Source organism: Durio zibethinus, chromosome 19, assembly GCF_047325235.1.
Source record: "Durio zibethinus cultivar Kanyao isolate XHJ-2024 chromosome 19, ASM4732523v1, whole genome shotgun sequence".
NCBI classification, from domain to species: domain Eukaryota; kingdom Viridiplantae; phylum Streptophyta; class Magnoliopsida; order Malvales; family Malvaceae; genus Durio; species Durio zibethinus.
This window is the reverse complement of record NC_143180.1, coordinates 2,931,441-2,957,110: the sequence shown is the minus strand read 5'-3', so window position 1 is coordinate 2,957,110 and position 25,670 is coordinate 2,931,441. Positions and strand designations below refer to the sequence as shown.

The following is a 25,670-nucleotide window of genomic DNA, read 5'->3' as shown; positions in this document are numbered from 1 at the left end:
TTCCTATTTGAATTTTTTTTTTTTTATGAATCCTATTTAATATTATATACAATGTAATTATTCTTACAACTACAATTTTAAATTTAAGTTATCCATACATATACTACGATTTATTGATAAAGTATTAAAATTTTAATTTTAATGATCAGAATTTAATTAGATAATTTCAAATGTATATGAAAAATATATTAACTTTTTTATTATATTATATTATGTTATATTTAGGCTTTCCTTCCCACTGTTATAATCCAATTAGTGTTCTTTTAAAAAAAAATAAAAAAGAAAAACTAGAATAAACTAACAACAAATAGAACGACGTCGTTGAGAGCTCTCCCCATTAACTTAAAAAAACAAAGTGAAAAACCCTTTCTAGGGTTTTAGACATTTGAGTGAAGGAAAAGAAAATATGGTGTTGTCAAACAAGAAGCTGAAGCAGAAGCTTAGAGCAGAACTATTGGCAAAAACGGTAGCCGAATCCGACCTGTATAAGAAAAACCCAGATTCGAATTCGGAGACCCAGTCCCTGAAATCGCTCCTAGACTCAGTAACTCAGAAACCCAGATTGTCAAAGCGAGAAAAAAGAAGAAAAATCGTTTCTTTTTCAAAAGGGTCAAACCAGGAAGGTCAAGAAAAGGGAGAGGAGGTTGAAGTAGAAGAAGAAAAGAGTGAGGAGGTTGAAAAGAAGAAGACAAAGAAGAGGAAGAGAGAAGAGGAAAAGGTGAAGGAGGAGGAAAGGACGTCGGAGACGAAGGAAAAGAAGAAGAAGAAGAAGAAAAGGAAGAAGCAGAAAAACGTAAGTGAAGAGAAAGGAGTTTTTCAGGTTGACAATGGGACTGAAAGGTAATTTTCAAAATGCCCATTTGGTTACTGCATGTTTTAAGTGTCAATGCTGAATTGATTGTGTCAGCATGTTACCATTGGTGTATTTTTATTATCATGTGTTCTGATTTGTAGCTTTTAAAGTTTTTGTCATATTTTTGGTCAATTAAAAAGCTGAGCAAAAAAAGAAAGAAAAAAATTTTAATTCTGAATATTGTTTTTGGGACTCCATTTACTGCATCCACCATGTTCTGTAAGAAAGAATAGGTTTATATGTTAACTTAGTTGTCTTTCTGTTGGGAATTAGGTTCAAGAATTGAAGGTAGGACCTTGGGGAAAAAATCTTTTATTTCTGTTTGCTTTTCTGTGATTTGATTGTTAGTGGAATGTTGATGTTTCCTTCTTTCTGCTTGTGCTTATAAATGGGGTTATTATTGTTTCTCATGTTGTTCCATTTTTATGCAGCCAAGCTAGAGAGGATGTTGCCACAAAAGTCTATGTTGGAGGCATTCCATATTGCTATACTGAGGATGATATTCGATATTATTTTGAAGGTTGTGGTGCCATAGTTGATGTTGATTGTATGAAGTTTCCTGACACTGGGAAGTTTAGAGGAATTGCAATTATTTGTTTCGAGGTAACTATCTTTCTTGTTCGTATACAATTATTAATTGTAAATTAAATTCGGGTTATATCAATTTCTTCATATTTATGTCATTTATTAACTTAAGGTTACTGTTCATAACATGCTACCACTTATGAAATTCCAAAGGAGCTGAAAATGAAGCATTTTAACATTACTTCTTGACATGAAAAGTCGGCTTTTTCCTTTTTTGAGAAAATGGAATTTTCATATACATAAAAAATCCATCAAAATTTTGAAACTAGTAAAAATCTTGTTGTAGTTGCCTGAGTACTGATTGAGTTTACTACAGACTGAAGCCGCAGCAAAAGAAGCCTTGGCTCTTGACAGAGCTGAAATGTAAGTAAATGTTATGATCTTCGGTTGACCATATCTCACATTATTTCCCATTATTAATGAATGCATATAAAATTTGTGATGTGTTCCTCAGGGGTGGAATGCAGCTGACAATTCAGCCCTACAAATCCACTCGAACTAATAAAGCAACTGGTTTTGCCCCAAAGATGGTGGATGGTTACAACAGAATATATGTTGGAAATTTATCATGGGATATAACTGAGGATGATCTGAAGAAGCTTTTCTCTGATTGCAGTGTATCATCTATACGCTTTGGCATGGACAAGGAAACAGGGGAATTCCGAGGCTATGCCCATGTGGATTTCTCTGATAGTGTCTCAGTAGCCATGGCATTAAAGTTGGACCAAGAAATTGTGTGTGGTAGACCTGTCAAGATAAGTTGTGCAGTTCCTAAGAAAGGAGTAAAAACTGAGTCAAGATCTCGTGCTACAAGTAATGAAGTTCCTACAACAAATGAAGCACCTTCAAGTAAAGAAATTCCTATAAGAAATGAAGCACCTCCGGCTAATGAAGCACCTATGAATAATGAAGCTGAGAACAGTGGTGCATGTGTCAGCAGTGGTAAATTGAGGAGAAGGACATGCTATGAGTGCGGACAAAAGGGCCATATTTCTTCTGCTTGCCCAACTAATAATGTTCCTACAAGAAATGAAGCACCTCCAGGTAAAGAAATTCCTACAAAAAATGAAGCATCTCCAAGTAAAGAAGCAACAGAAAGTAATGAAGCACCTGCGGGTAATGAAGCTGAGAACGGTGGTTCAAGTGTCAGCCGTGGTAAGTTGAGGAGGAGGACATGCTATGAGTGCGGACAAAAGGGCCATATTTCTTCTGCTTGCCCAAATAAGAAAACTGCAGAAACAACAAATACAAACACAAATTGACCATTAATGGAAGGTTTTTTCCCTATCACCTCAATTGCAGCCATTTACATGTGACTCCTGTTGTACTGGCATAATCTAAAGTGTTATTCAATAGGTAGACAGATGTAAAGATTCAGATGACAACTGAATTATTCATATCTTTTTCTACTTTGGTATGAATTCTGATTTTATAGACTGCCCTGAGGAATTTCTGAGCCTAGGGAAGCCGTTGTTATAATTATACTTTGAATCCTTTTTATCGAGATTCATGGAAGAAAATTAACAGGGACAAAGACCACAGAACATTCTTGATATTTGCAGGTGTAATCGATTATGATCTAAGCCGAGCTTCTTTGCAACTTCCTTTGCAATGGAATAGGATCATAGTGAATTACTGATAACAGATATACAGAATATTATAATCTGGGCAATGAATAGATTGAAGCAGAAATAGATTTAAACAGGCAAAACAGCATGGAGGTAAGGGCAATTGCCTGTGACTGAATCTCTGATTATCAGTAGGCAACTGGGTAGCTCTTTATGTTTGGAGCTATCCGCGAGCTTCAACCGTAGCATTTTGGAAGTTCGAAATGTTGTCAGCTTGTCTCCATGTTTTCAGCATCATGGTTTCACGGGACTGGCTTTGACTTTCATTTTGAAAATGGAAATTTTGTCCTGATTTCACTTTGGTCCGTGAGCTTCTGGTAATTGACGAATATGTGCCAACATGCTAGGATTTGTCCTGCAACGGAAGCAATTGTCTAATGATATAGGTCTAAAATAAATTATCCAATTTGTGATATGCCATACATATCTTAATCAATAATGATTTTCAAAGATCACGTCCTTATTTTAATCAATGCAACTGGATCTGTTAAGGGGAAAAATGGTTTTCATTCAATATAAAAGGGAGGCAAGTAAACAAGGGTGGTGATTTAAGAGCTAAATTTGACTTGCTCTTTCTCATTTGAAATGTTCATTGGCAAGTGTGCTCCCTGTACTCTAATAAGTGAGGAGGTTCTATATAACCAAAATTCCAGCATCCTTGATATCATGTTAACTCTTGATTTTTGCTGCAAATGATCAAAGCATTCTTGAAGCTGGTATAATGTACAATTTCTTTTATGTTTCCTAGTAGTTGTCTTTACCAATTTCCAGGCACTTACACATATGTAGAGTCTCACTTTTCCTCTCTGCTGTTATTTATATATATATATGTATTTGAACCTATCAGGATTTAGCCTCATTACTAAAATTAAAAGTTGCAGCATTTTACCAACAAGTCACTGAGCTGTTGGCGCCGTTACTACCTTTACCTGCCCACAAATTTCAAAATATGTAGGCTCTACAAGTCAAAACTTTTGAATGCTCAATATATTTTATGTTTAGCAAGTTCTCTTAGCATCATTATCACTGCTTCATTTAACCATATTTGAGCTTGATAAAGTTAGCTTTATCTCATCCAGTTAATGGCAACCAACTCAAGAGGAAAGATAGAGTTGCCAATGCCAAAGAGATATCAAGACAGAGAAACCAGTCCTGAAAGAACCATGGTTTGGGTTGAAAGAAAATCAAACAAGGAACAGAAAGTTCCTGTCGTTTACTCCCTCTCACGCAATGGTCAGCTTGAGCATCCTCATTTCCTAGAAGTGCCTCTTTCTTCTCCCCAAGGACTCTTTCTCAAAGGTAACAACTGAATTTCTCCTGAAATTGAGTAAACTTTATCTGATTTGTAATGATTTCTGTTGTAATTTGCTCTATCTTACAGATGTTATAAATAGACTGAACAGCCTCCGAGGTGCAGGCATGGCGAACAGGTATTCCTGGTCTTCAAAGAGGTATCTGATAGACAGACAGATTCTAACTGTTATTTTCATTGTGTTTGTTGAAGGAAATGACAGTTGATTCACCTTGGATGATGTGACAACTTCATTTCAGGTGCTTCAAGAATGGATATGTGTGGCAAGATTTATCCGAAAACGACTTCATATACCCTTCCCATGGCCGTGAATACATTCTCAAGGGATCACTACTCCTAGAAACTTCTTTAAGCTTTCGATCCTATGAAACAGTTTCTTCAACTTCATCAGTCTCCAAAATTTTCTCAGAAACAAACAGTTCAGGTGAAGACTCCAATGTTCGAGCCAAAAATAGAAGGAAAAACCATTCATGGAGTGAATTCAAGGAGCTTAATGAACCCAAAATCTACGAGGCCAGAACCAGCAGAGAATTTAGAAGCAAAATCAACAGTGCGTCAACACAGATAGATGATAATGCAAGGCAAAGAAGAGTTAAGGATGAAGGAGCTGAAGAACATGAAAGGGAAGGCAATCGAGGCATTATAGAACTGAATGGACAGCAGCCTTCTCGACCTTCTTCAAATTCAAGTTCAGAAGTTCTAGGAAGTCTGAACATCTCAGCAGATATTAGAGATCAAAATGTCGAAAACGATCGCCCGAGTGGAAGGATCAAAGCATCTGCAGTTCTAATGCAGTTGATTGCTTGTGGATCAAGAAGGGCTAAGGATTATGAGTCAATGGAAATCAAGGATTGATCATGTTTTATGAATGAGTAGAATTAGTCATATTCCAAGATACCATGGCAAAAGTCTTTCAGAAGTTCATGAAGATGAAAATATGTTACCGATCATCATCTTCCATCTACTTCAATGTTAAGTTACTAAAAGTTGAAAAATAAATAAATAAAAGATTCAAGACAATAACTAGGATAGACTATATGCTAGCAATTTATATTTCATTAGAAAAACCATTCAAGTGATAAAGTTAATCTCTGTCAATCTCAAATAATGAAAAAAAAAAAAATTGTGTTTCAATGTGACAGAAAACATTGTATGTAGGCTTTAAGAAATACTGGATTTGGGTTGTGGTAGGCCCGAGCCACGGATGGCCTGTTGCACTCAATGGACTAGAGCCAAGCCTGAGTCCAACTTTTTAGCTATTCCTGGTCAAGTTCGTGTTTCACATTGGTGATCATTGGTGTCAGCTGTCTGCTGAGTGGAACCGAGACAAAGCCACTTTCTCAGCAATTTTTTAACAAAACATTTTAGTATTCAAATCTGTCATACTGAGGACCATTTGTTGCATAAGAGTTCAAGATTTCTTGAAGATGGGATTTACTGAGATAATAGAAAGCTGAAATTTCATAAGTAAAAAATAAATTGAAACTATTTTATTTTATTTAAATTAAACATTCATAAGTGATAACATTACAAACATTTAATTGAAGTAGCATTGTTCAACTTAATCAATAAAATTGTATCAAATATTTAAGATGTAATCTTTTATTTATTGATAGCGACCATAGAAAATGAACTCTTATTCATTATGTAACTATCATTTAATGGGATATAGAAAGAAAAGAAACTATATATTAGTAAAAAATATAAAATAGCCACTAGAGATTAGTCTATGCTTATGATAAAATAATTTTTTAATCATGTTTTAATTCTTTTAAAAAATATTTCGAGATTAAAATCTTAAATGCATCAATTTCATAAAAAAAAAAAATGTGTCCTTCGTATCTCTAAAATAAATTAAACTCAAGCAAAACTTAAAATATTCGATGTAATAATAATAATAATTAAAAGTAAATAAAAAATTTTATAATGGTTCAGAAGTAATAACAATTCATATCGAATTCAATTCAATTTTTTCGAATGATATATAATATTATAAAATTTTAAAATATGATATAAATTTAAATTGATTTTTTTTAAATTTAATTAGGTTAGATTCATCAATTTTTAAATTTAATTTTTTATTTTTATATATTATTTTAATAATATTTTAAATATATTTAAATAAATTTATATAAAAAACAATTATTTTTATTTTATAAAAATTAAAAATTAATAAAAAATTAATAAAAATATGTAATTTAGTTCAATTTAATTTTTTTTATTTTTTTACATTTCAATTTAAAATTTAATTTAAACTTAATATATATATTTAATATTTGAACTTTGAACTGAATAAAAAAATAAATCGAAACATAATCAAACGTTATAATTTAGAATAATTGTTTTTTTTTTCACCCTAGGAACAGGCCATACACTTGTTTGATCTTTCCTCGTCTACAGGGTCTTTCATTTAACAACAAAAATATGACCTTGTGTCACTTGAATAATGCCTACACAGTACTCAGGACTATTTTCTTTGGCTTTCGTTTACCGTCTCAAGGCCTCTTCTTTTGTTCCTCAATCTTCACCATCTCTCTTATTACTGCTCTCTTCGTTCAACCACTTATCATTGCATGCTTTAAAATCCCAAACCAAAAAGCCAAACTCAATCTCTTTCCTAAGATTCTTTTGATCTTTGTTGTGATAGTTTCTTCCAAGTTCTTAACTCATCTCAGGGTTTGTGTTTCTTTGTTGGGTTTGTTTCAATGGGACCCGTTAGAGGGTTCAAGAGAAGAAAGAAAGCAGCAGACAAGAAAGTGGTTGACCAGAATGTCTTGCCTTCTTCTGCTACTGTTGCCTCTTCTTTGGGGTCTCAACCTCAGCCTTTGGATTGGTGGGATGAGTTCTCTAAAAGGATTTCGGGTATTATATACCCTCCTTTTTCTCTACACTTCTCAATGTTAAGGCATTTGATTTTGTTATTTTTCAGTTTTTATACATTGCTTTTCCTGTGACTTGAACTTGTATGTCAATGATGATTATAAGGGAAGTTATTGGCTTTGCTTCATGTTTAATGAAATTTCAAGCCTTGGGTCCAATTGGGTTTCTGTTAATTTGGTTGAATTTATATAATATGGCTGGTGTATAAAAATGTTAGAAGATAAAGCATTGCTGGTTTACATTCTTTGCAAGTTGCAAGTTTGAAGTTTGAAGTTTTATGTATCTGTGTATTTTACCTTTTTAGATGGTTGGCGTTGCTGGGAATTTGGTTATTCTTTACATTCCCTTGGGGCCTGTGGCCTATGCAGTTTTCCTAGAGGCATTTATTAGGTTTTTGCTTTAAACTGTTTCTGATAAATTTTCGGATTTACTACATGGGTTAAATATACAGCTTTAGTGAGTCGATTGATGTTTTGAGGCCATTTGGATGTAATGCAGTTAGTAAATATTCCTTAATAACTTAGTATGCATTTCATTGTTCCTTTTTTTTTTTTTTTCTGCCTGTGATTTAGGCTTTTGTTGATTCTCTTCATCAATGGTAATCATGACAGGCATTGTTTTTTCAAGGGCATCAGGACATAAGTCAGATCCACATTTTTACAGTTATATCAGGATAGAACCCTGTATCAATATTTTTTCTTTATGTGCTAGGTAAAAGTTGAAGTTTGAACCTAACATTTTTATCCTGAAATTTTAGTATGTGCATCTCAGAAGGCTAAATAATGAGTCTCCCCAGCTCTATTCTAATCTTTTACTCCCTTCTGCAGAAAGAATTTTGAGACAGTTCTGCATATGCAATGTTTCTTTATTGACTTGCAATCAGATGAATGATAGCATGTTCAAATCACTTATGTAACGACAGCAATTGGGTTGTGCTATGATTCAGTTGTCATTAATTTCTCTTAGTCACTAATGTGCTTTAAATTTCTCTCTGCTGTTCATGATTAGAGAGCTTGAGGATAGCCTGTAAATTGGTAAGAACATACTGAATTATCTGATAATTTCGGCATTTTAGATGAAAATAAAAAAGATATGTGCACTTTAGTCTTGTTTTGAAAATCTTCTTTTGGGGCGTTCAAAATTTAAGATTGCAAGCACAATGTGGTTGATATGCAGTGAGCCTTGTGATGATTGGAGTAACAGATTTTTGGTGGCTCTGTGTATAAAACAGTAATGTTGAGGCTGCTATCTAGTTAGTGGTTGAGTTTCAGTGGTTTAAGCTAGTGATCTTACATAAAGTTTTAAGATCCATAAAACATGTTTTTCTATTTACCAAAGGGAAATTTTTTCCTTTTATAAAAGAAATGACCTTGTTTTATTGTCACTTTTTAGGTCCTTTATCTCAATCAAAGGATTCAAAAACTTTTGAATCAGTTTTCAGAATTTCAAGAAAGACATTCAACTACATCTGTTCACTAGTGAAGGAAGATCTGATGGCTAGGCAATCAAGCTTCACTGATGTAAATGGCAAGCCTTTGTCCCTAAATGATCAAGTAGCTGTTGCTCTTAGAAGGCTTAGCTCTGGCGAATCATTATCAATCATTGGTGATACTTTTGGGATGAATCAATCAACTGTTTCCCAGATAACCTGGCGGTTTGTGGAAGCAATGGAGGAAAGAGGGCTGTGCCACCTCAATTGGCCTTCAACTGAAGCAGAGATGGAGAAAATAAAGTCTAAGTTTGAGAAAATCCGGGGCCTTCCTAATTGCTTTGGTGCAATTGACATCACACACGTTGTCATGACTCTGCCTACAATGGACCCATCGAATAATGTCTGGTTTGATCGGGAGAAGAACTACAGCATGATTTTGCAGGCAGTTGTGGACCCAGAGATGAGATTCCGTGATGTGATTGCTGGGTGGCCGGGAAGTTTAAGTGATGCCATTGTCCTCAGGAGCTCAGGTCTCTTCAGACTTTCTGAAGAAGGAAAGAGGCTAAATGGAAAGAAGCTAAACATTTCAGAAGGAGCAGAAATAAGAGAATATATTATAGGGGATGCAGGTTTTCCCCTATTGCCATGGCTTTTTACTCCTTATCAAGGGAAAGGCCTCTCAGATCTTCAAATTGAGTTCAACAAACGGCATGCTGCAACCAGAATGGTAGCACAGATGGCTCTGGCCAGGCTCAAGGAGATGTGGAGGATAATACATGGTGTGATGTGGATGCCTGATAAGAACAGATTGCCAAGAATTGTTCTTGTTTGCTGCTTGTTGCACAACATTCTCATTGATCTTGAGGATGAGGTACTAGATGATATGCCCTTGTCCCATCATCACGACATTGGCTATCGTCCACAAAATTGTGAATCTTTTGACCAGTCCGCCTTGATCATGAGAGATAAACTTTCTCTCTACTTAACTGGAAAATTGCCACCTTGAAACTATCCTTCAATCGTTTCTCCAGCTTGGTTATCCTGATTCCTCGCAGGTGGTTGTAATGCACTGCGATACAAGTTCCTTTCATTTTGAGCAGCATATCTATTTTTGGTTTTGACAGTATAACATGTAGCCTATATTATCTGATATTCTTCAGACATGGATTTTTATGACAAGCAACTCTGTTGAATATCTGGAAGCAGAAACTGAATTGCATTGATGGATGTTTTCGGATTTAGGATAATCAAGGTCATAATTCATTAACATTTTGGACATTCTAGTCATCAAGAAAACTTAACAGCTTTGTTTTGCCTCTCTTCGAATCTGTTGGTTCCAAAACAAGGTCTTGCAATCTAAAGGTCTATACAAACATTTTTTTCCCAAGAGTTTTAACTTGAAACAATTGAACCATTGCTTTCATAATACAGCAATAGAGCATTCAAGTAACTTGATTATACTTATTTTCATTTTTATCAAGTTCATAATTGAACGGTAAGTCACCGCCAAAAGAAAGAAAAACGAAAAAAAAAAAAAGGGGTGGTGGAATTTCTATTGATGACATGGCAGCATCAGATGCCAACTGTATCAGATTGCAGGGAAGCAAACTGTAGAAGGGCCCAACCCAAAGAAAACCACCCCAAATCTCATCTTTTACGCCTAATCGAAAAACCCTAAAATAGTAAAATACAGCAAAAAGAGGCAATCTAGGATTAGGGTTTCATGGCAAAATTTGATGCCCAAGCTCTCCTCAAAGACAAAAAGTTATGGTTTGCGTCTTTCCTCATTGCTTGGGCTGCTTCTCTCCAGGTAGTTTTTTTTAAAAAAAAGCTGATATTTTGTTGCGAAGTTAACATTTTTTTCTGGGTTTTCAATCTTTTTATTGCATTTGAATTTTTGGGTTTTTGGTTTTTATTTTCATTTTTTTTATGGTTTTTTGAAGGGGCATATGATGTGGATGCAAAGGCAAGACTCTTTCAAGCAAAAATTTGGTACAGTAAAACAATCCAATGATGGTGAACAAGAAAACTTATCTCAAAGTTGAAACTGTTTTCTTTAATCAGGAATCAGTAAATGGATTTTTTTTTCTTCATTTTTTTTTTTGTTTGGTAGAGAGAAGTTTGAGGTTCAAGAATATTTAGTATCGGTGGGATTAATCAAAATCTTTATGTAAAGTACCAATTTCTTTTTTTTTTTAATTTATTTTCACATGTCATGTTACTTGTCCTCTGGAAATTGAATTTCTGAAATTCGTAAATGTTCGCATGTTTTCCATTGAATGGTTTGCCTTAAATGGTGTTTTGTTGTGTGATTGCCTGGAGCAATGTAGAATGTTTAGATTCTAATGTTCAAATGATTTGATTGTAAAATGCGTCATTTTTTGTGAAGATTATGCACAAAATTTTGAAATAAGGTTTGATATTACAAGTTTAATTGATTGCAGTTTGCAGGTGTGATTATACTATTTAGTGGTAAACTGTAATGGACAAATTCAGTGTGATTGTTATGTACAAACCAGTTCTCAAGTGTGGAACTGGTTTAAACATGTCTTCAAGGCATGCTTATGTCAATGCTTGGTTGCCAGTTGAGTAAGTATTGGTAACTGGTCTAGATTTTCTTCTAGACAATAACATGTAGTCATGAATGATGTCTAAATCACAAGAGATGTTGAAAACAGGTAACATTCTTATCTAGTTATATTTGAAGATCAAGTGTCTTCCTAATTCCTGTACCATATGCATCCAGATATTGTGTCACCAGTCACAAAGCAGCGCTTAGGTGTCATACGAAATCAGATTAGCAAGCTCTAAATTTAATACTAAACATGTTGTGTGGTACTGGTTTAAACATGTCGTCAAGGCATGCTTACGTCAAAGCTTTTGGTTGCCAGTTGTGTAAGTACTGTCAAGTGGTTTAGATTTTCTTCTTGAAAATAACATGATGTCATGACTGATGCCTGAAGCAAAAGAGATATTGAAAACAGGTGGCATTCTTATCTAGTTATCTTTGAAGATCAAGTATTTTCCTAGTTCCTGTACTGTATGCATCCAGATATTGTGGCATCAGTCAAAAGCAGTGCTTCGGTGTCGTATGAAATCACAGTTGCAAGCTCAGAATCTAGTGTTAAATCTAGTGAACATGTTTTGAGAATTAGTAGGGTGGGGGGTGGTAATTAAAGCTATATAAGTGACATAAGTGCTGGGATGGATCATGGATGTCTAACAATTCTTCCTTCTAAATTTCAAGATGAGTGTTTTTTGCTAACTTCTGCACCAACATCTGCTTTTCAGTCTATCAGACGAGATTTCTTAGGATTTATTATTAGGATTTATTATTGGTGTGGTGATATGATCCTTGAGATTTAAAAATGAAAGCTGCCCTCAAATTCCTTGGTGCATATTCTAACATGCATTTTACTCAAATGAATGTGTTTCACAGTTTTCAGAGATGGTGGCACTCAATAGTTTCTCCAAATCATGGAAATAGTGCATTTTTCACTAGCTTTACCGTGTTCTTTTCCGCCAATTCTTCTTTCTCCAAAGTCATTCGTCATCTCTATTACTGCTCAACATCAGACTAAGGAAATGCATATATTGTCCATTTGAGTGCCTATTGCATGAACATATGAAGGAACAGCTTGGTGACCAGATGAAGGCTTATTTAGCAATTGCTTTTGGACCTTAAACACGCGGCTTACGTGTTTAGCAGCAGTCGTGCAAGTTAAAGCCATTTCATTAAGGCTGCATTTGGGAGCATGGTGGGTAGAGTTGGGGGTTGAGTCAGGGCGGATTTTTTCTTGCCCTGAATCCGATTTTATCCGAATTTTTATTATTTTTTTCATACCCAACTCATCACTGTATAAATTGTACCTAATATGATCCGATCTAAAATTAACAAAATATTATTTTTTAAAATATAAAATATTATTTTTTAAATATAAATATTTAAATATATAATTAATTAATTAATTAAAAAATTATTTTTTATATAAATATTAGGTCGGGTCAGGTTTGTTTAAAATCCGAATCCAACTTGACTCGATTTTTTTTTTAACAATACTTTGATTCGATTCGAAACTTGATTTTTCAAAAAAAAAAAATCGATCCTATGAGATTAAATCGGGTGAAAACTCACCGAAGGCGGGTTGGATTGTTAATCCCAACAGTGGGAGCATTCCCATCATACCGTAGCATATGCGTTTTATGATTGGACATCACTCATTTAATAAAGTTTAGTCTTAAAGCAGGGTATTAGATCACATTTTTCTGCCAAAACCTCAGGCATGAAGGATTAGAAATGGACCTTCATAGAGTAGGATATTAATGTGTTAAATGTCGTGATTGACAAAACTTTTATGATTTTTATAATAATTAACCTAAAACGTCATTATAATTAGGAAAGCAAACCAAGTCTTTTTTTTTTCTCTTCAAATGTCTAAATACATTGAGTCAAGATGAATAAGCATTAGCAGTTTGGAACTGGTGCAGAAGAAAAAATGGAGAACTATTGACTGAGGAAATTGGAATTAGTATTTAGGTTCAACGATCCAAAGTGGCGGTTGCCTAAACAAACTGGCATATTATTAGTAAACTGTGCTATACTTCCAACAGGACCTTCAAAGGTAGCCTTATTCCTGTTCCAGATTTGACTGTGGGACTTTAAAAAAAATTGAAAAGAAACTCTTATTCACGGTTTCAAGGAAAACTGGAAATGCACAATAACTTGGAAGTGGGGAATGAACCCCAGTCTTTCACAATTTTTTTGTATATTTAATCTTGGATTATGCAGCTGGATTTTCTGCAATTCCATGGGAATCCGTTCATGGTCGTCTGCTTAAATCTTTAGGTCACAAATTTGACATTTCATTTATGGGAGCATTACAAAGTATTCATCCTCAATCAAACCATAGACAAAGAAAAGTTTGACAGGACGAACGTGAAAGTTAACTGTTTACCTAATACATGGGGGAATTACGTAAGAATTACACAGAAATTTGTTTAGATTTCCAAACTTTTGAAAACTAGAAATTCTTGGTTTTTGGTTGGCAGAAAGGTTTGCTTAGTTCCAGTTTCATGCTCAATGGTATCGTAATCGGTTTCAAAATTTTTAATCAAAAATCAATTTCAAAATTAAAAATTTCAAATTCGAACTTAAATAATAACTCAAATAAAAAATATGATCATATCTTGAACTTCAAATAGGGTTTTTTTCTTTTTTTTTGGGTTATAATTGACTTTCCAGCTCGAAAACCTTGGCTGATCTAACTCCAATACTTTTTTTTTTCTAAGTAACTAGGGTTGGTAGGTTAAAACTGCCTATCAAAATGGGCAAGAAAATGGACCCTGAATTTGACTAGCGAAAGCTTCACAAAAATTTCAAATTTCAAGAGTCAAGTATTTCCCAGACATGGTGTTTAAAGTTTGTGATGAAATCATCAGTTGTCATCGATGAAAAAAACAATTAAAAAAAATAATTTAAGGCTACCAATAATCTATCAAAAATGTCATAATCAAAGTCAAATTCTCATTACTTTTCCCCTTTCATCAGCAGTTTTAAGACACTGCCAATAACTAGCACCGTCCATATGTTTCCAACTGATAGAAATTGAACCCATTACTGACTTTAAAATCCCATCTTTTGACTTCACATTTTTCATTTCTTAATTATACTTAAGTCTTTCTCTCATGTCACTTTTTTATTAACAGTTAAGATTTCATTTTTGCTAACCTAACTGCTGCTGCCCATGCTTGTTTACTTTCCATACTTACATATATACATATATATTTATATATATATATATATATATGTATATATGTATATACATCAACCATGTTTACAGGTTTGGCATCGGCTGCAGTAATGGTTGCCAGAAGCGGATCCATGTGTATTAGTAGAGTGTTGATGGACATCTAAAAATTGTAAAATAAAAAAACTTGAAGGAAAATATTTCTTTGGACACCCTCAAAAAATTTTTTAAATAATTTTTTTATCGATGAAACTAATAAATCTATCGAGAATTCTTCAATACCCTTGAGAAAAAAAATTCTGAATCTGCTATTGATTGCTGCTACATTGGCTATACTTTAATTGCCATCTATAAAATATTTTTCGCTCACACGTCATTATTTTTTAATTAAAAAAATTAAAAAGAATTCAATCCTATTTTTTAATTTGAGCAAAAATTAAAAAAATATATCATTGCATTAAATACTCAGAAAGTAAAACATATAATCTTGTTTGATATTCCTCATCTGAAAACCCTTTTAGTATGCATATATGATCTACAGTAGGTAGGTCAGCAATGACTTATATTTGGGGGGAATATTATTTCATAATTTGACTCTTTTTTAATTCTAAGTTTTCAATATCTTTTATTTTTGGACTGTTTATATATTTATACACGTTTTCTTTGAAAAGATAAACGTGCACGTGTAATTCAAATCTTATATGATTTTCTGCCTAAAATTATGGAGTTTATTATATTTGGGATGTTTCTTGTGAATTTGAGATTCTTTTGTTCACATTAATTATGTTAACAAGTTAATGGTTCAAAGTAATGCTTCATGAATCATTTCATCATCTTGAATCTCAAATAGGAACGAAAAGTATGAAAGATCTTAATAAATAATTTTTGCAATTTTCTAAAAATAATTCAAACTCCAATATTTTATTTAATTTTAACAAATGCTTAACCCGAAATTCAAAATTTTAAGATTAACTATTAGTATGAAGAAATTAAGGAGGAGATTTTTTTTACCGATCAATTGTTAGTTTAATGGTATCAAAGTTGATTTCAAAATTGAAGGTTTCGAGTTTGAAATTTAATTATAATTCAAAAAATGAAAAAAAAAATTTCTTCCATAATGTTCTAATTCACACAGTACTTTAGATGTAGATTGTATAAATTATTTGAAATCTAACTTAATCACAATTTTGAAATTTGGACATTTAGGCTCTATTTTACCATGGAAAATTTGAAGGGGGGGGGGCACATAGGGTTGAGATCAAACGGTTCAATCAGTTACTTTAGGAGTTGAATTTCAGTAAAATTGAAGTTTGATCCCAGCAATTACAAATTCCCCTTCTCCAATTTTTCCAAAGCTTTAACTTCTTCTATAAAAAAATAAAAAATAAAAAAAGTAGGAATTAAGTTAGTATTTGTGGAGAGATTCTACATATACGATCTATTTATACTATACTTTTTTTTGGTATGAATACATATATCAACTATGAGTAAAACGTTCAAGTGACATTAAAAAAAATGCTTGGGTGTAATTTTTATTATTAAATTATAGTAAATTATACTATTTATAATTATCAAATTCATTTTAGACCTTTGAAATTAAATTATAAAAAAATATAGAAATATTCATCATTTCAAGCTTATCTTCCACAATTTTGGCAAGAAACCAATATGAGAAAACACATTTATATTTAAAAAATAATTATATATAATATTATACATATATATATTTTAAATATTACGCACATAAATTCTCTTAAAATCACAACATCTAAACATCAATTCTAATGACATGTCAACAAATTCAAAAGTCAATCATGCAAATTATACATATTTTTTTGGTAGCTGAAAATGGATGAAAAATTCCATATTAAAAAGCTGGCCCAATTTTTGGTACACCACAAAGAGAATTCCAACGTAAAAAAAAAAAAAAAACCATAGAAATATTCTTATATATGCGTGTAGAGACCAGACAGCCATTTTTGTCATCATCAAACCTTCCTTTCCACATCTAATTAGAATTTTATACTTTGAACATTCTTTTCCATTATTCCCACGGTTAGAGCAACCTCTTCTTAGCTTTGCTTTATATTTTTGTTTTTCTAGCAAACTTGAAAAGATGCCAACGATTATGTGACTTATTGATAAAGTGATGAATTTTTAATTTTAACAATTAAGATTCAAATTTTAATAATTTTCAATATAAAAAATATATATTATAATTTATCAAAAAATTCCGACTTTTAATTCTTTTAATCATAATTCAATCTTTAATAATTTCGAATACAAAAAAAAAATTATAAACTAATTTTATAGGAGTGTACACTATACATTTGATTTACATAGAAAAACAAAGCCTAAGTTAAATGTGATTGCATTTATATTATTTATAACTTTTTTATTTGAGTTAAAAACTAAATCTGAATATTGTAGCATTTTATAGGTTAGGTTTTCATTTATATATATACGATATCATATTAATCAAAAGCAAAAATATTAAAAATAATTAAAAAAAAATACATATACGAGATTACTTATAAAAAAGACATATAAAATGAATTAGATATAACTACATCACATTTAAGTTGTATCCAAACTAAATTTTATTTTCTAGTTTGGATTTGATTTTCTTACATAATCCATTTGGTTTGGTTGACAAGAAAATAGCAGTCATACCATAAAGAAAATAACAAATTCGGCATCTCAATTATTTCATTTCTAGTAAAAAAAAAAAAAAAAACTCAAATTATGTACATCTCTTTGACTACCCAATGAGCCTTAACTTACTAATTCGATTATGAAAAACTACTAAGATTAATTATTAGAATAATCATATATATTTTGGTATAAAGGATATCGTAACTTGAAGATAAAAAAAAGATTACATGTGTTGACATTTTTCTAAAACTTACTTAATGCCATTGTTTAAAAATAATTACGTGAATCAAATAAACTAAGATTTGATTCAACACACACACATACACACACATATATATATATATATATGTATGTGTGTATGTGAACAAATGTAAGCACGTTCCTATAAAAATCTATTTAAAGGTGAAGATTTTCTTGAAATTAACTAGCTCTCATTAGATGATTTCTTGTTTTTTTTTTTTTTCCTCTCTTCCACCTTATAAAGGGTATTTCCAAGAAATTACTCTCTCCTTAGGAGAAATTATTGTGTAAAAGAATTGTGTTGAGTGAATTGGGCTTTGCTTAATGTAACCAAACTCTTTGAGAAATGCAAAAAATTATGATATGTAAATATTAATTATGATTGTGACAATGAAAATGATTTAAGTTTCTAGCTTAATAGTCAACTTGCTTTTAATTAAAGGTTGCTAATAAAGTCAATGACTATTGATTATTCCTTTATATTTTATCTTATGAGCAAAGTAAGAATAGTAGGGAAACAACAAGAAAGTAGTCATCTTCAAGCTTTTGGCATATTCTTAACAAGAAAGTGAAAATCTGTTGGTACAATTACTATATAATGTTGACTATTAGTACAATAAAAAAGAATGTGAAGCTCACTTGGAGGACAACCAACAATGAAAAGTTTTAACTTTTAGTTGATTGATGCTATAAGTTATTCGTCTTCGATTATGTGACCATCGTACAATTTATGATCTTAGGTAATTTCATTTTCACATACATCTTATAAAATTCACTCATTAATTTCATCCATTCACTCGTCAATTTCATCCGTTGAAATTTAAACAAGTGTAATTAATTCGAAAATGATCGAAACGTGAATAAATAATTAAGATCAGATGTGGATTCTACTTTTATAAAATTCAGAGAATTAGCATTGAAAATTCTTGATCAGAAGATAATAACAATGGAGTTAATGACTTCTATGGTTAGCAAACAAAGAGAAGTAGGTATTGAACTGAAGTTACACGGCATTGAGATTTTGAAATTAAACCCCCTAATTTAATGTATTTCTAGAACGATGGCCCTGATCAGCAATAATCTAGAAGCAACAATTTGTCATCTGAGAAATTTTAAAAGTTTATAGCCTCACATCACCTGCTATGAATTTTCAGTTTTCCTGGCTAGAAATTTTGTTTTTTTTTATGAAATTACATGTATTGGCGGAATTACAATTATAATCAAATAAACAATCACCAACTCATATATAGTCAATACCCTGCAATTTACACAGTCGAAAAATTTAAAGAAAAAAGACCCATTAATCTTTGTTAGCATAGGAATTGAATATATTACTGACTTTAAAACTTTTCTTTGACTTAATTCCCAATTGATTTGTTCTTACATCTGCTTAAGTCTTCCTTCATACCATTCTATTTTTCGTGCTACACATTTTCTATGTAAAATTCCATGAATTTGGTTAAACATTAGACGGTATTAAAATATTCATACTAAAAATTATTAATACAATGACTTAATCATATCACCTAACCCGAATCACAAGGTAAGTAATAAACAGTTGAATAGAGAAGTTAAGTTTGAGTCGTAAAGGTATAAACTTAATGAAGTACATATGTAAATTTGAATACTAGTCAATTCTTTTAAATTAATTTCTTGCCTTTGCTAATTACAATTTTTTTAGAAAATAGCTCACAATCGAAGAATAAGAAATGGGATTACAGGTCTTAAAATTTGAATCCCAAATTTATTAGATTTTTAATTATTTAGCTCTTAAACATTCTTATTGTGGGATTTTTTTGGTATTATTTATTAAATCCCAAGATATATAGATAAATAGATAAATATATTCAGGTCATTGAATATTTAAAAAAGATTATCAATATTAATACATGTTGAACACGAGTTAAATAGTTGATAACATAAATAATTATAGCTAGTTAGATGTATAGAGGTCTTTGCTTATTTTTTTTTATTATTTTGGTTGCTTTTAAGTTATTATATATACACAAATATAGAAGTCTACAAGTTAATATTCCCTCAATAAGTAAAGGCTTATTACATATACTATAAAATTTTTAAAAGGAAAAAAAAATTCGAACCCTAAATCTTTTTAAAAAAAGCATAACAAGCATCAAATCGAACCTGAATTATTCGAATTTTAAATTTTTATATATAGCATTACAAAGCAATTTTTTTTTCTTATATTTAACAACATGTATCATGTGTTGCAAATAAAAATCATTTTGTTTTTTGATTCTTTTTTGGTAATAGGTTAAGGGTATTTTCAAGGTTTTGCCTAAGTCTATTTCCCTCCTCAGTGATTTTTTTCACATTGGTTTGTTGCATTACAATGATGGAACCCTAATTGAACAAAAAAAAAAAAAAAACCAATTAAACTAACCATTTTGCACCAAAATTGCACTAAGTACCCTAAGCGAAGCCTGGACAATAATGTAGTAAATGATGATAATGATAGGGAAATTAATGTCCATTACTCTACTCCACCTATGCTTGACCAAAATGGCTTAAAAAATTAACTCAAAATTGGCTCATGTGGTCTCTTTGTTATGGAAATTTCAACCAAAATACTTTGAAACTTTGCCGTCCTAAATTTCTGTTACATCAACCTTTTTTTATCAAAATTTATCCTTTCTGCTTATCACTCACGGCAATTTGGTCTTACCGTGTGGAAGGTTGTACAAAGTAAGTCAAGCTTTGTCCGTTTTTCGTGACCAAAAAACCAAAACCTTGCAATTTTCCTCTCGCGAACCACTTGGCTGATGTTGTTTGGGCCACAAATGTTATAGTCTATTTTAATTAATTAGGAAGTTTCGTAGAAGGGGAATTGGAAGAATTAGTTTTATTTAAGTTTTAGAATATTAAAACATTTTTTATTATGACGGTCAAAACTATCTTCGAGTATTATCCGTATTTAATCACATCTTCGAATGATTTTAAAAATGTTTTTTTTTTTTTTTGTAAGACATAATGTATTATATTATGTAACATTTAATATTACGGTCAATGAAAAATCACAGATAAAACCTAAGAAAAGATACTATCAATGCCAACGACTTAACAATTAAGTCAATCCCTTGATAATATCGTAACACTATGTTAATTAGTTTGCAACAGTTAGATACATTAACTATTTCAATTTTTAAAAAAATTATAGGGTTTTCAAGAAATGATTCTTTTGTAGTAAGAACTTATTTTAATTTTTAATTTTTTTTAATTTAATCGAATTAATTAATCACAATAAAAACGACCAGTAAAGAAATAGGTGTGGAAATGGTCCAAAATTATGTAGAATTAGTGTGGGAAATGGCATCACATCATAGCTCTATAATTCAAGAGTTACGTACATGCACGTTTTTTTTAGAATCCATATTCTAAAAAAAATTGATTTTGTTTGTATATATAAATTTACCCCAAAGAGAATGTTTATATAAATTACAAGTAAAAGCAATAAATAAAATTAAAAGATTACATAGATATATGGACATGGCATCGCCAGCACACTGAGGGAATGAAAGTCGGCATAAAGAAAAGCTAATACAAAATTCTGAATGAGTAAGATACAATCCAATTTTAAAATCTTTAAATTATAACGAAATATTTAATATGATAATTAAATTTAAAAAAAATTTAATTTAATATTTGAATTATGAATCTATTAATTAATATGATATTAAAAAATTATTTATTCGTCACGTATTATCATTTGAAATTAATCATATTAGAAAATTGATTATATTAATTAACATATTTATAATTTAAGTACGACATTAAAATTTTTAAAATTTAAATACTATATTAAATATTTTACTATAATTTAAAGATTATTTATAAAATTAATACATTATTTTATAGTTTAGGTTCTCCAAAGAGACTTTTCCAGTTATAATTAATCAAAATTTTAATTTACAATTTCTAAATTAGAATATTCTAAGGATGGGGTTGTTTGGTTACAATTTAATTAATGTCACTACGGCACTGCAATTTGGAAATTAATCTCTCATTTTCTTCTAGAATTACTAAGACTTTGAAGGGGAAAAATAAAATAGAATTTTCAATAATTTTTAATTTGGTATATACACATTAGTACAAGAAGTTACAATATAATGAATATGCGTTACATCACCCAACGATTTCTAATTTTTAATCGCCAAATATATATCTAATTTTTGACTAATTTTAATCAATTGAAATGTCATTCAATTAAAGCGTCATTAATCAACTTAATTACTTGATAAAGTCAATTTGCCCGAATTTTTTAAATTCGTTGTCGTTCGATCCAAATTTTATTGTTTTAAACATAATCGAGTATTAAATTTAGATGGCCAAACTCCTTATCAGACAAAAATACGTTCTTGCACCAAATTAAGGGTTTATGAGAATAAAAAAATTGCTTGATTATAAATTAATATTAATATAAATTAGAGAAAAATCGATTCAGAAAAAAAAAGAAGTGAACAAACTTGAAACATGCATTGGGATGTACAAGCAAATCATCAAAGGTCATACAAACGAGTTCCACACCTTGAATTATTGGAGTTTGATATTCGTCAATGGCTTCTATTTGGCATGTAAATGCATGTTAGCGAAACACATAAAAAAAATTAATTGCCTAATACAAAATTTTAAAGTATTCAGCAATTTGTCAAATTTCCCATCTTTTGGAATTCATTTGACAATTTGATGCGTACGGAATTGATTTTATGTGATCAAGTTATATAATTCCAAAATAATCTCAATTCTTTTTTGCCCTACCTTCAAACAAAAATTTACTTTTGAGTGACACTACCAACTTTGAAAATGGATTATTGCACCTAATATAAACCATATTTTATTCTAATAAAGCCCTTATTTTTCATTATTTTATTATAAAATATGTTATAGCATGAAGATATAGGAAAATAGATTGTCAGTATTCGAATTTAAATTCTAGATTTATTAATTTATCTTTCATTTTAAAAATAATTACATAAATTAATTGAATTAAATTTAAATTAAAAATATTAATATTTGGCTCTTTTTGTTTATTGATTACTTCTAAGATTTAAACTCGAAATCTTTACTTTTGAAACGGATTTCAATATCATTGAACTAACAGTTCATTGATTTTTTCATCTTCGCCTTAATTTTATTTTTTAAATTTAAGTTTACTTTATAAATTTATAATTAATTACACTTCTAACTTTTTTTTATGGGACAAAATTTGCTGCAAACACTCCTTGTTTTGTTAAAACCAAATAAAATGTACACCTTGTCAAGTAAAACAGTTTACTCAAGGAAGTCATTAATTATAAAAAAAAATCACTAATTAAACAAACTTAATGAAATATAATAAAAAAAATTAGGGGATTTCTGGTTAAGTCAGCATGAGCGACAAAGTTGACTAGCCGCCACCTATTTGTTGTTTTGTTTGATCTTTAGTTGAACCACCCCTCATTCTCCTGCTTTGTCATTTCTTTAATTTAAAAATCTTTAATACTTCAACAACACTTTGCAAACTAAGGTTGCATATAAATTAATTATTAGAGATTTGAAATTTAAATTTTCGTAAATAAATAAGTTGATCAATTTATTTATCGTCGTATAATTTTTTATTACGTGTAAAAATTAAAAATTTATAAGGAGAAGTTCAAATGTGTGTGTGAAGCAATTTGTGGGTTTCATGGAAAATTAAGCAAAATCAACAACCCAACAAAGAAAAAAATTTGTCTAATAGATAAACCCTTTAGGGAATAGTCACTAAAAAGATTTGGCTTCGAGTCTATGACACGTCAGAAGTAGTAGTTTTAAGCTCAAAAGCAACAATGTGGGAATTTAGAGTAGTGCCCACGAATTCAAGATGACGTCGTCGCTAATAGTAAAAGCAAAGATGTGGTGCATTGTTTGACACGACTATTTCAGGCAACGAAAGGAAGATTCTCGTGAGATTGAATATTGATTAGTTTTTCCCAAGTTTGTTAGTGAAAGATCTAATAAGCGATGACGAAAGGATAATGAAGCAAGTTGATATACTTAACAAATTGTATTGTTTAGCTTTTGTAAGGAAGCCTCTTTACAAATTGGATAATATTCCTATGTACATCTTAATTATGTTGACTTTGTGTATTTGATGAAAAATTATAATTAAATTCCAATGTCATTCAGAGAGGAAATTTTTATTTAATTTAAGTATTTAAAAAATAAATATTTGAACATCTCGAACATTTGATTTACTGATAAATATAGATAAATATATAAATTATTTAAAAAGCTTGATTCAAATCTTTTCCATCCCTAATTAAAAAATTAATAAGATCTTAAATTTAAACTATCACCCTCATTTATGATAAAAAGAAGAATATCATTTATGTACTTAAATTAATACGGGTTGATCCAATTAATAAAGAAATGAATTCTCTTTCATTTATGCACTTAAAATCATTTGAAAAAAAATTAGGTTCAAATTAAATTCGAAGACATTCCAAAATTGTATTACCAATAAAAAATTAATGTACTTAAAATTATAATATAAAAATATTTTTTTTTACATAATTTACTTGAAAATTGAGTAATATTTACTTGTAAATGACTTTTTAGGCATATATGATAAGGTTGCATAAATTTGCGTTATCCTAAAGACCTAAGACAGGAAGTTCAATAAAAAAAAAAGGTGTGAAAACATATAAAGATTATTCCTACTTATCAAGTCACCAACTCTACATGTAAAACTCTATCTTTACTTCGTTGGTTTATGTTCACATGAAATGAACCTACTATAAGTAAAATCATACAACCAACCAGAAACTGCCACCTAACTTTCCAAGACTTTCAAGTCCACGTGGAAACAGATCATTGGGTGTGACCAGTTACAGGATTTTTCTGAGAAAGTTCGAATCTTCTAGAGGATTGAAGATTCTAACTTCTAAGAAAGACCTCCAACTCGCTTCAACTCACGGGGCTTGTCTCAGCAACTCGGTCATGCTGACGTGCACATCAGCCGGCTGATTTCGCACTCAAACTCTCTACACGCCAAACTATTTTTTAATTCCCAAAATCCCCATGACTTTATTGGCTTATCAAGCAAGTAAAACAAGGGCACAAAAGTCATTCCAAAAGGTCAACTTTAAAAGTTAAAACTTACATTTCTCCCACTCAAACCAAACCAACCTATAAATATACCAAACCTCACGTTACCCTAAAGTCCCATTTTACTTGTTTTCCTTTGAAATCAAACATCAAAAACAACTTGCATTTTCACACCATACCCCAAAAAGAAGAAACCATGAAGAGAAGCTTTTCCAATATAGAGGTTGAGAATAATTTATCTTTGGCAAATTGTTTGATGCTCCTTTCACAAGGAGGAAACAAATATGAACTTGCCATGGACAATAGTATCCCTACCCGGGTTTTCGAGTGCAAAACATGCAATCGACAATTCCCTTCGTTTCAAGCTCTAGGGGGTCACCGAGCGAGTCATAAGAAGCCTAAGTTGACGGAGGGAGATGCCGGGACGGAGAACCATCCACCGGCTAAGCCTAAGACACATGAGTGTTCGATTTGTGGACTCGAATTCGCGATCGGGCAAGCGTTGGGGGGACATATGAGGAGGCATAGGGCTGGTTTGAGTGAAAACCAGCATGGTCCTTTGAGTTCGTCTGATGATCCAGCGATGACACCAATTGTGAAGAAATCTAATAGCAGAAGGATTCTGTGCTTGGATTTGAACTTGACTCCTTCGGAGAATGATCTGGAATTGTTTAAGCTTGGCAAGGCAGCTCAACCAAATAGATTGTTTCTTGTAAACTCTTCCTTCTAATTCTAGCCACATAGCTTTTTTTTGAGGGGGAGGGAGGGTTTCTAGTATCATTTGCTATTTGTTCATTAATTTAATTACAGATAGAGATATGATATATATACATCACTATATTTCATTTTCTTTTTAAATCCATATTTTTTCTGATTATAATTTTTTTGGTGAATTTGTTTCATCAACATGATGCAAGATGATGCATATACTAATTTCTATGATGGATATATTTCCAAATGAATTTTTTATAACTACCAATAATTAAAATTTGATTATTAAAATTAAAAACCTGATATTTTACTAATAGATCATATGAAATTGGCATTTTCAAAAGGAATTACTATTTAGTACAAGATTAGAAGTATGCCCAGAAGATGCAAAGCTTGTTCTTCATGTTTCATCACTTTTTTTTTTGTTTAATATTAATTTTATTAATGGACAAAGCCTGGGGTAAAAAAAAAAAAAAAGGAGAAATTATTAAAAGTAAATTAATGTTGAAATTTTTTATGAAGAGTACATTTGCTATAGGATTAA

The 25,670-nt window shown here is 31.0% G+C and overlaps 4 protein-coding genes and 1 pseudogene across 6 annotated transcripts; all 5 read left to right on the top strand.

The window, feature by feature from the left end:
• The first annotated feature begins 367 nt into the window (after window positions 1–367).
• On the top strand, window positions 368–2,942 carry LOC111310237 (phragmoplastin interacting protein 1). The gene is made up of 4 exons (XM_022909485.2): window positions 368–840; window positions 1,285–1,456; window positions 1,755–1,801; window positions 1,893–2,942. Exons 1-4 carry the CDS (start codon window positions 407–409, stop codon window positions 2,698–2,700), a joined length of 1,461 nt encoding a protein of 486 aa, XP_022765220.2. The 5' UTR covers window positions 368–406; the 3' UTR covers window positions 2,701–2,942.
• A 135-nt stretch (window positions 2,943–3,077) lies between these two features.
• On the top strand, window positions 3,078–5,830 carry LOC111309807 (protein SOSEKI 5-like). The gene is made up of 4 exons (XM_022908809.2): window positions 3,078–3,782; window positions 4,146–4,365; window positions 4,448–4,517; window positions 4,618–5,830. Exons 1-4 carry the CDS (start codon window positions 3,759–3,761, stop codon window positions 5,231–5,233), a joined length of 930 nt encoding a protein of 309 aa, XP_022764544.2. The 5' UTR covers window positions 3,078–3,758; the 3' UTR covers window positions 5,234–5,830.
• Window positions 5,831–6,787: 957 nt separating this feature from the next.
• LOC111310235 (PIF / Ping-Pong family of plant transposase) lies at window positions 6,788–9,885 on the top strand. Of its 2 annotated transcripts, none has more exons than XM_089748336.1 (2): window positions 6,788–7,211; window positions 8,651–9,885. In XM_089748336.1, the coding sequence occupies exons 1-2, from the start codon at window positions 6,803–6,805 to the stop codon at window positions 9,694–9,696; spliced, it is 1,455 nt and encodes a 484-aa protein (XP_089604462.1). In that variant the 5' UTR covers window positions 6,788–6,802; the 3' UTR covers window positions 9,697–9,885. The 2 variants fall into 2 exon arrangements, with proteins under 2 accessions (XP_089604462.1, XP_022765219.1); XM_022909484.2 differs by having other exon boundaries at window positions 6,827–7,240.
• A 130-nt stretch (window positions 9,886–10,015) lies between these two features.
• On the top strand, window positions 10,016–10,970 carry LOC149513322 (hexose transporter). Its single transcript, XM_089748337.1, has 2 exons — window positions 10,016–10,500; window positions 10,634–10,970. The coding sequence occupies exons 1-2, from the start codon at window positions 10,414–10,416 to the stop codon at window positions 10,733–10,735; spliced, it is 189 nt and encodes a 62-aa protein (XP_089604463.1). The 5' UTR covers window positions 10,016–10,413; the 3' UTR covers window positions 10,736–10,970.
• A 13,541-nt stretch (window positions 10,971–24,511) lies between these two features.
• Window positions 24,512–25,273, top strand: LOC111309806 (zinc finger protein ZAT12 pseudogene; annotated as a pseudogene). Its single transcript, XR_016330317.1, has one exon. The product of XR_016330317.1 is annotated as a zinc finger protein ZAT12 pseudogene (transcript).
• Window positions 25,274–25,670: the final 397 nt, after the last annotated feature.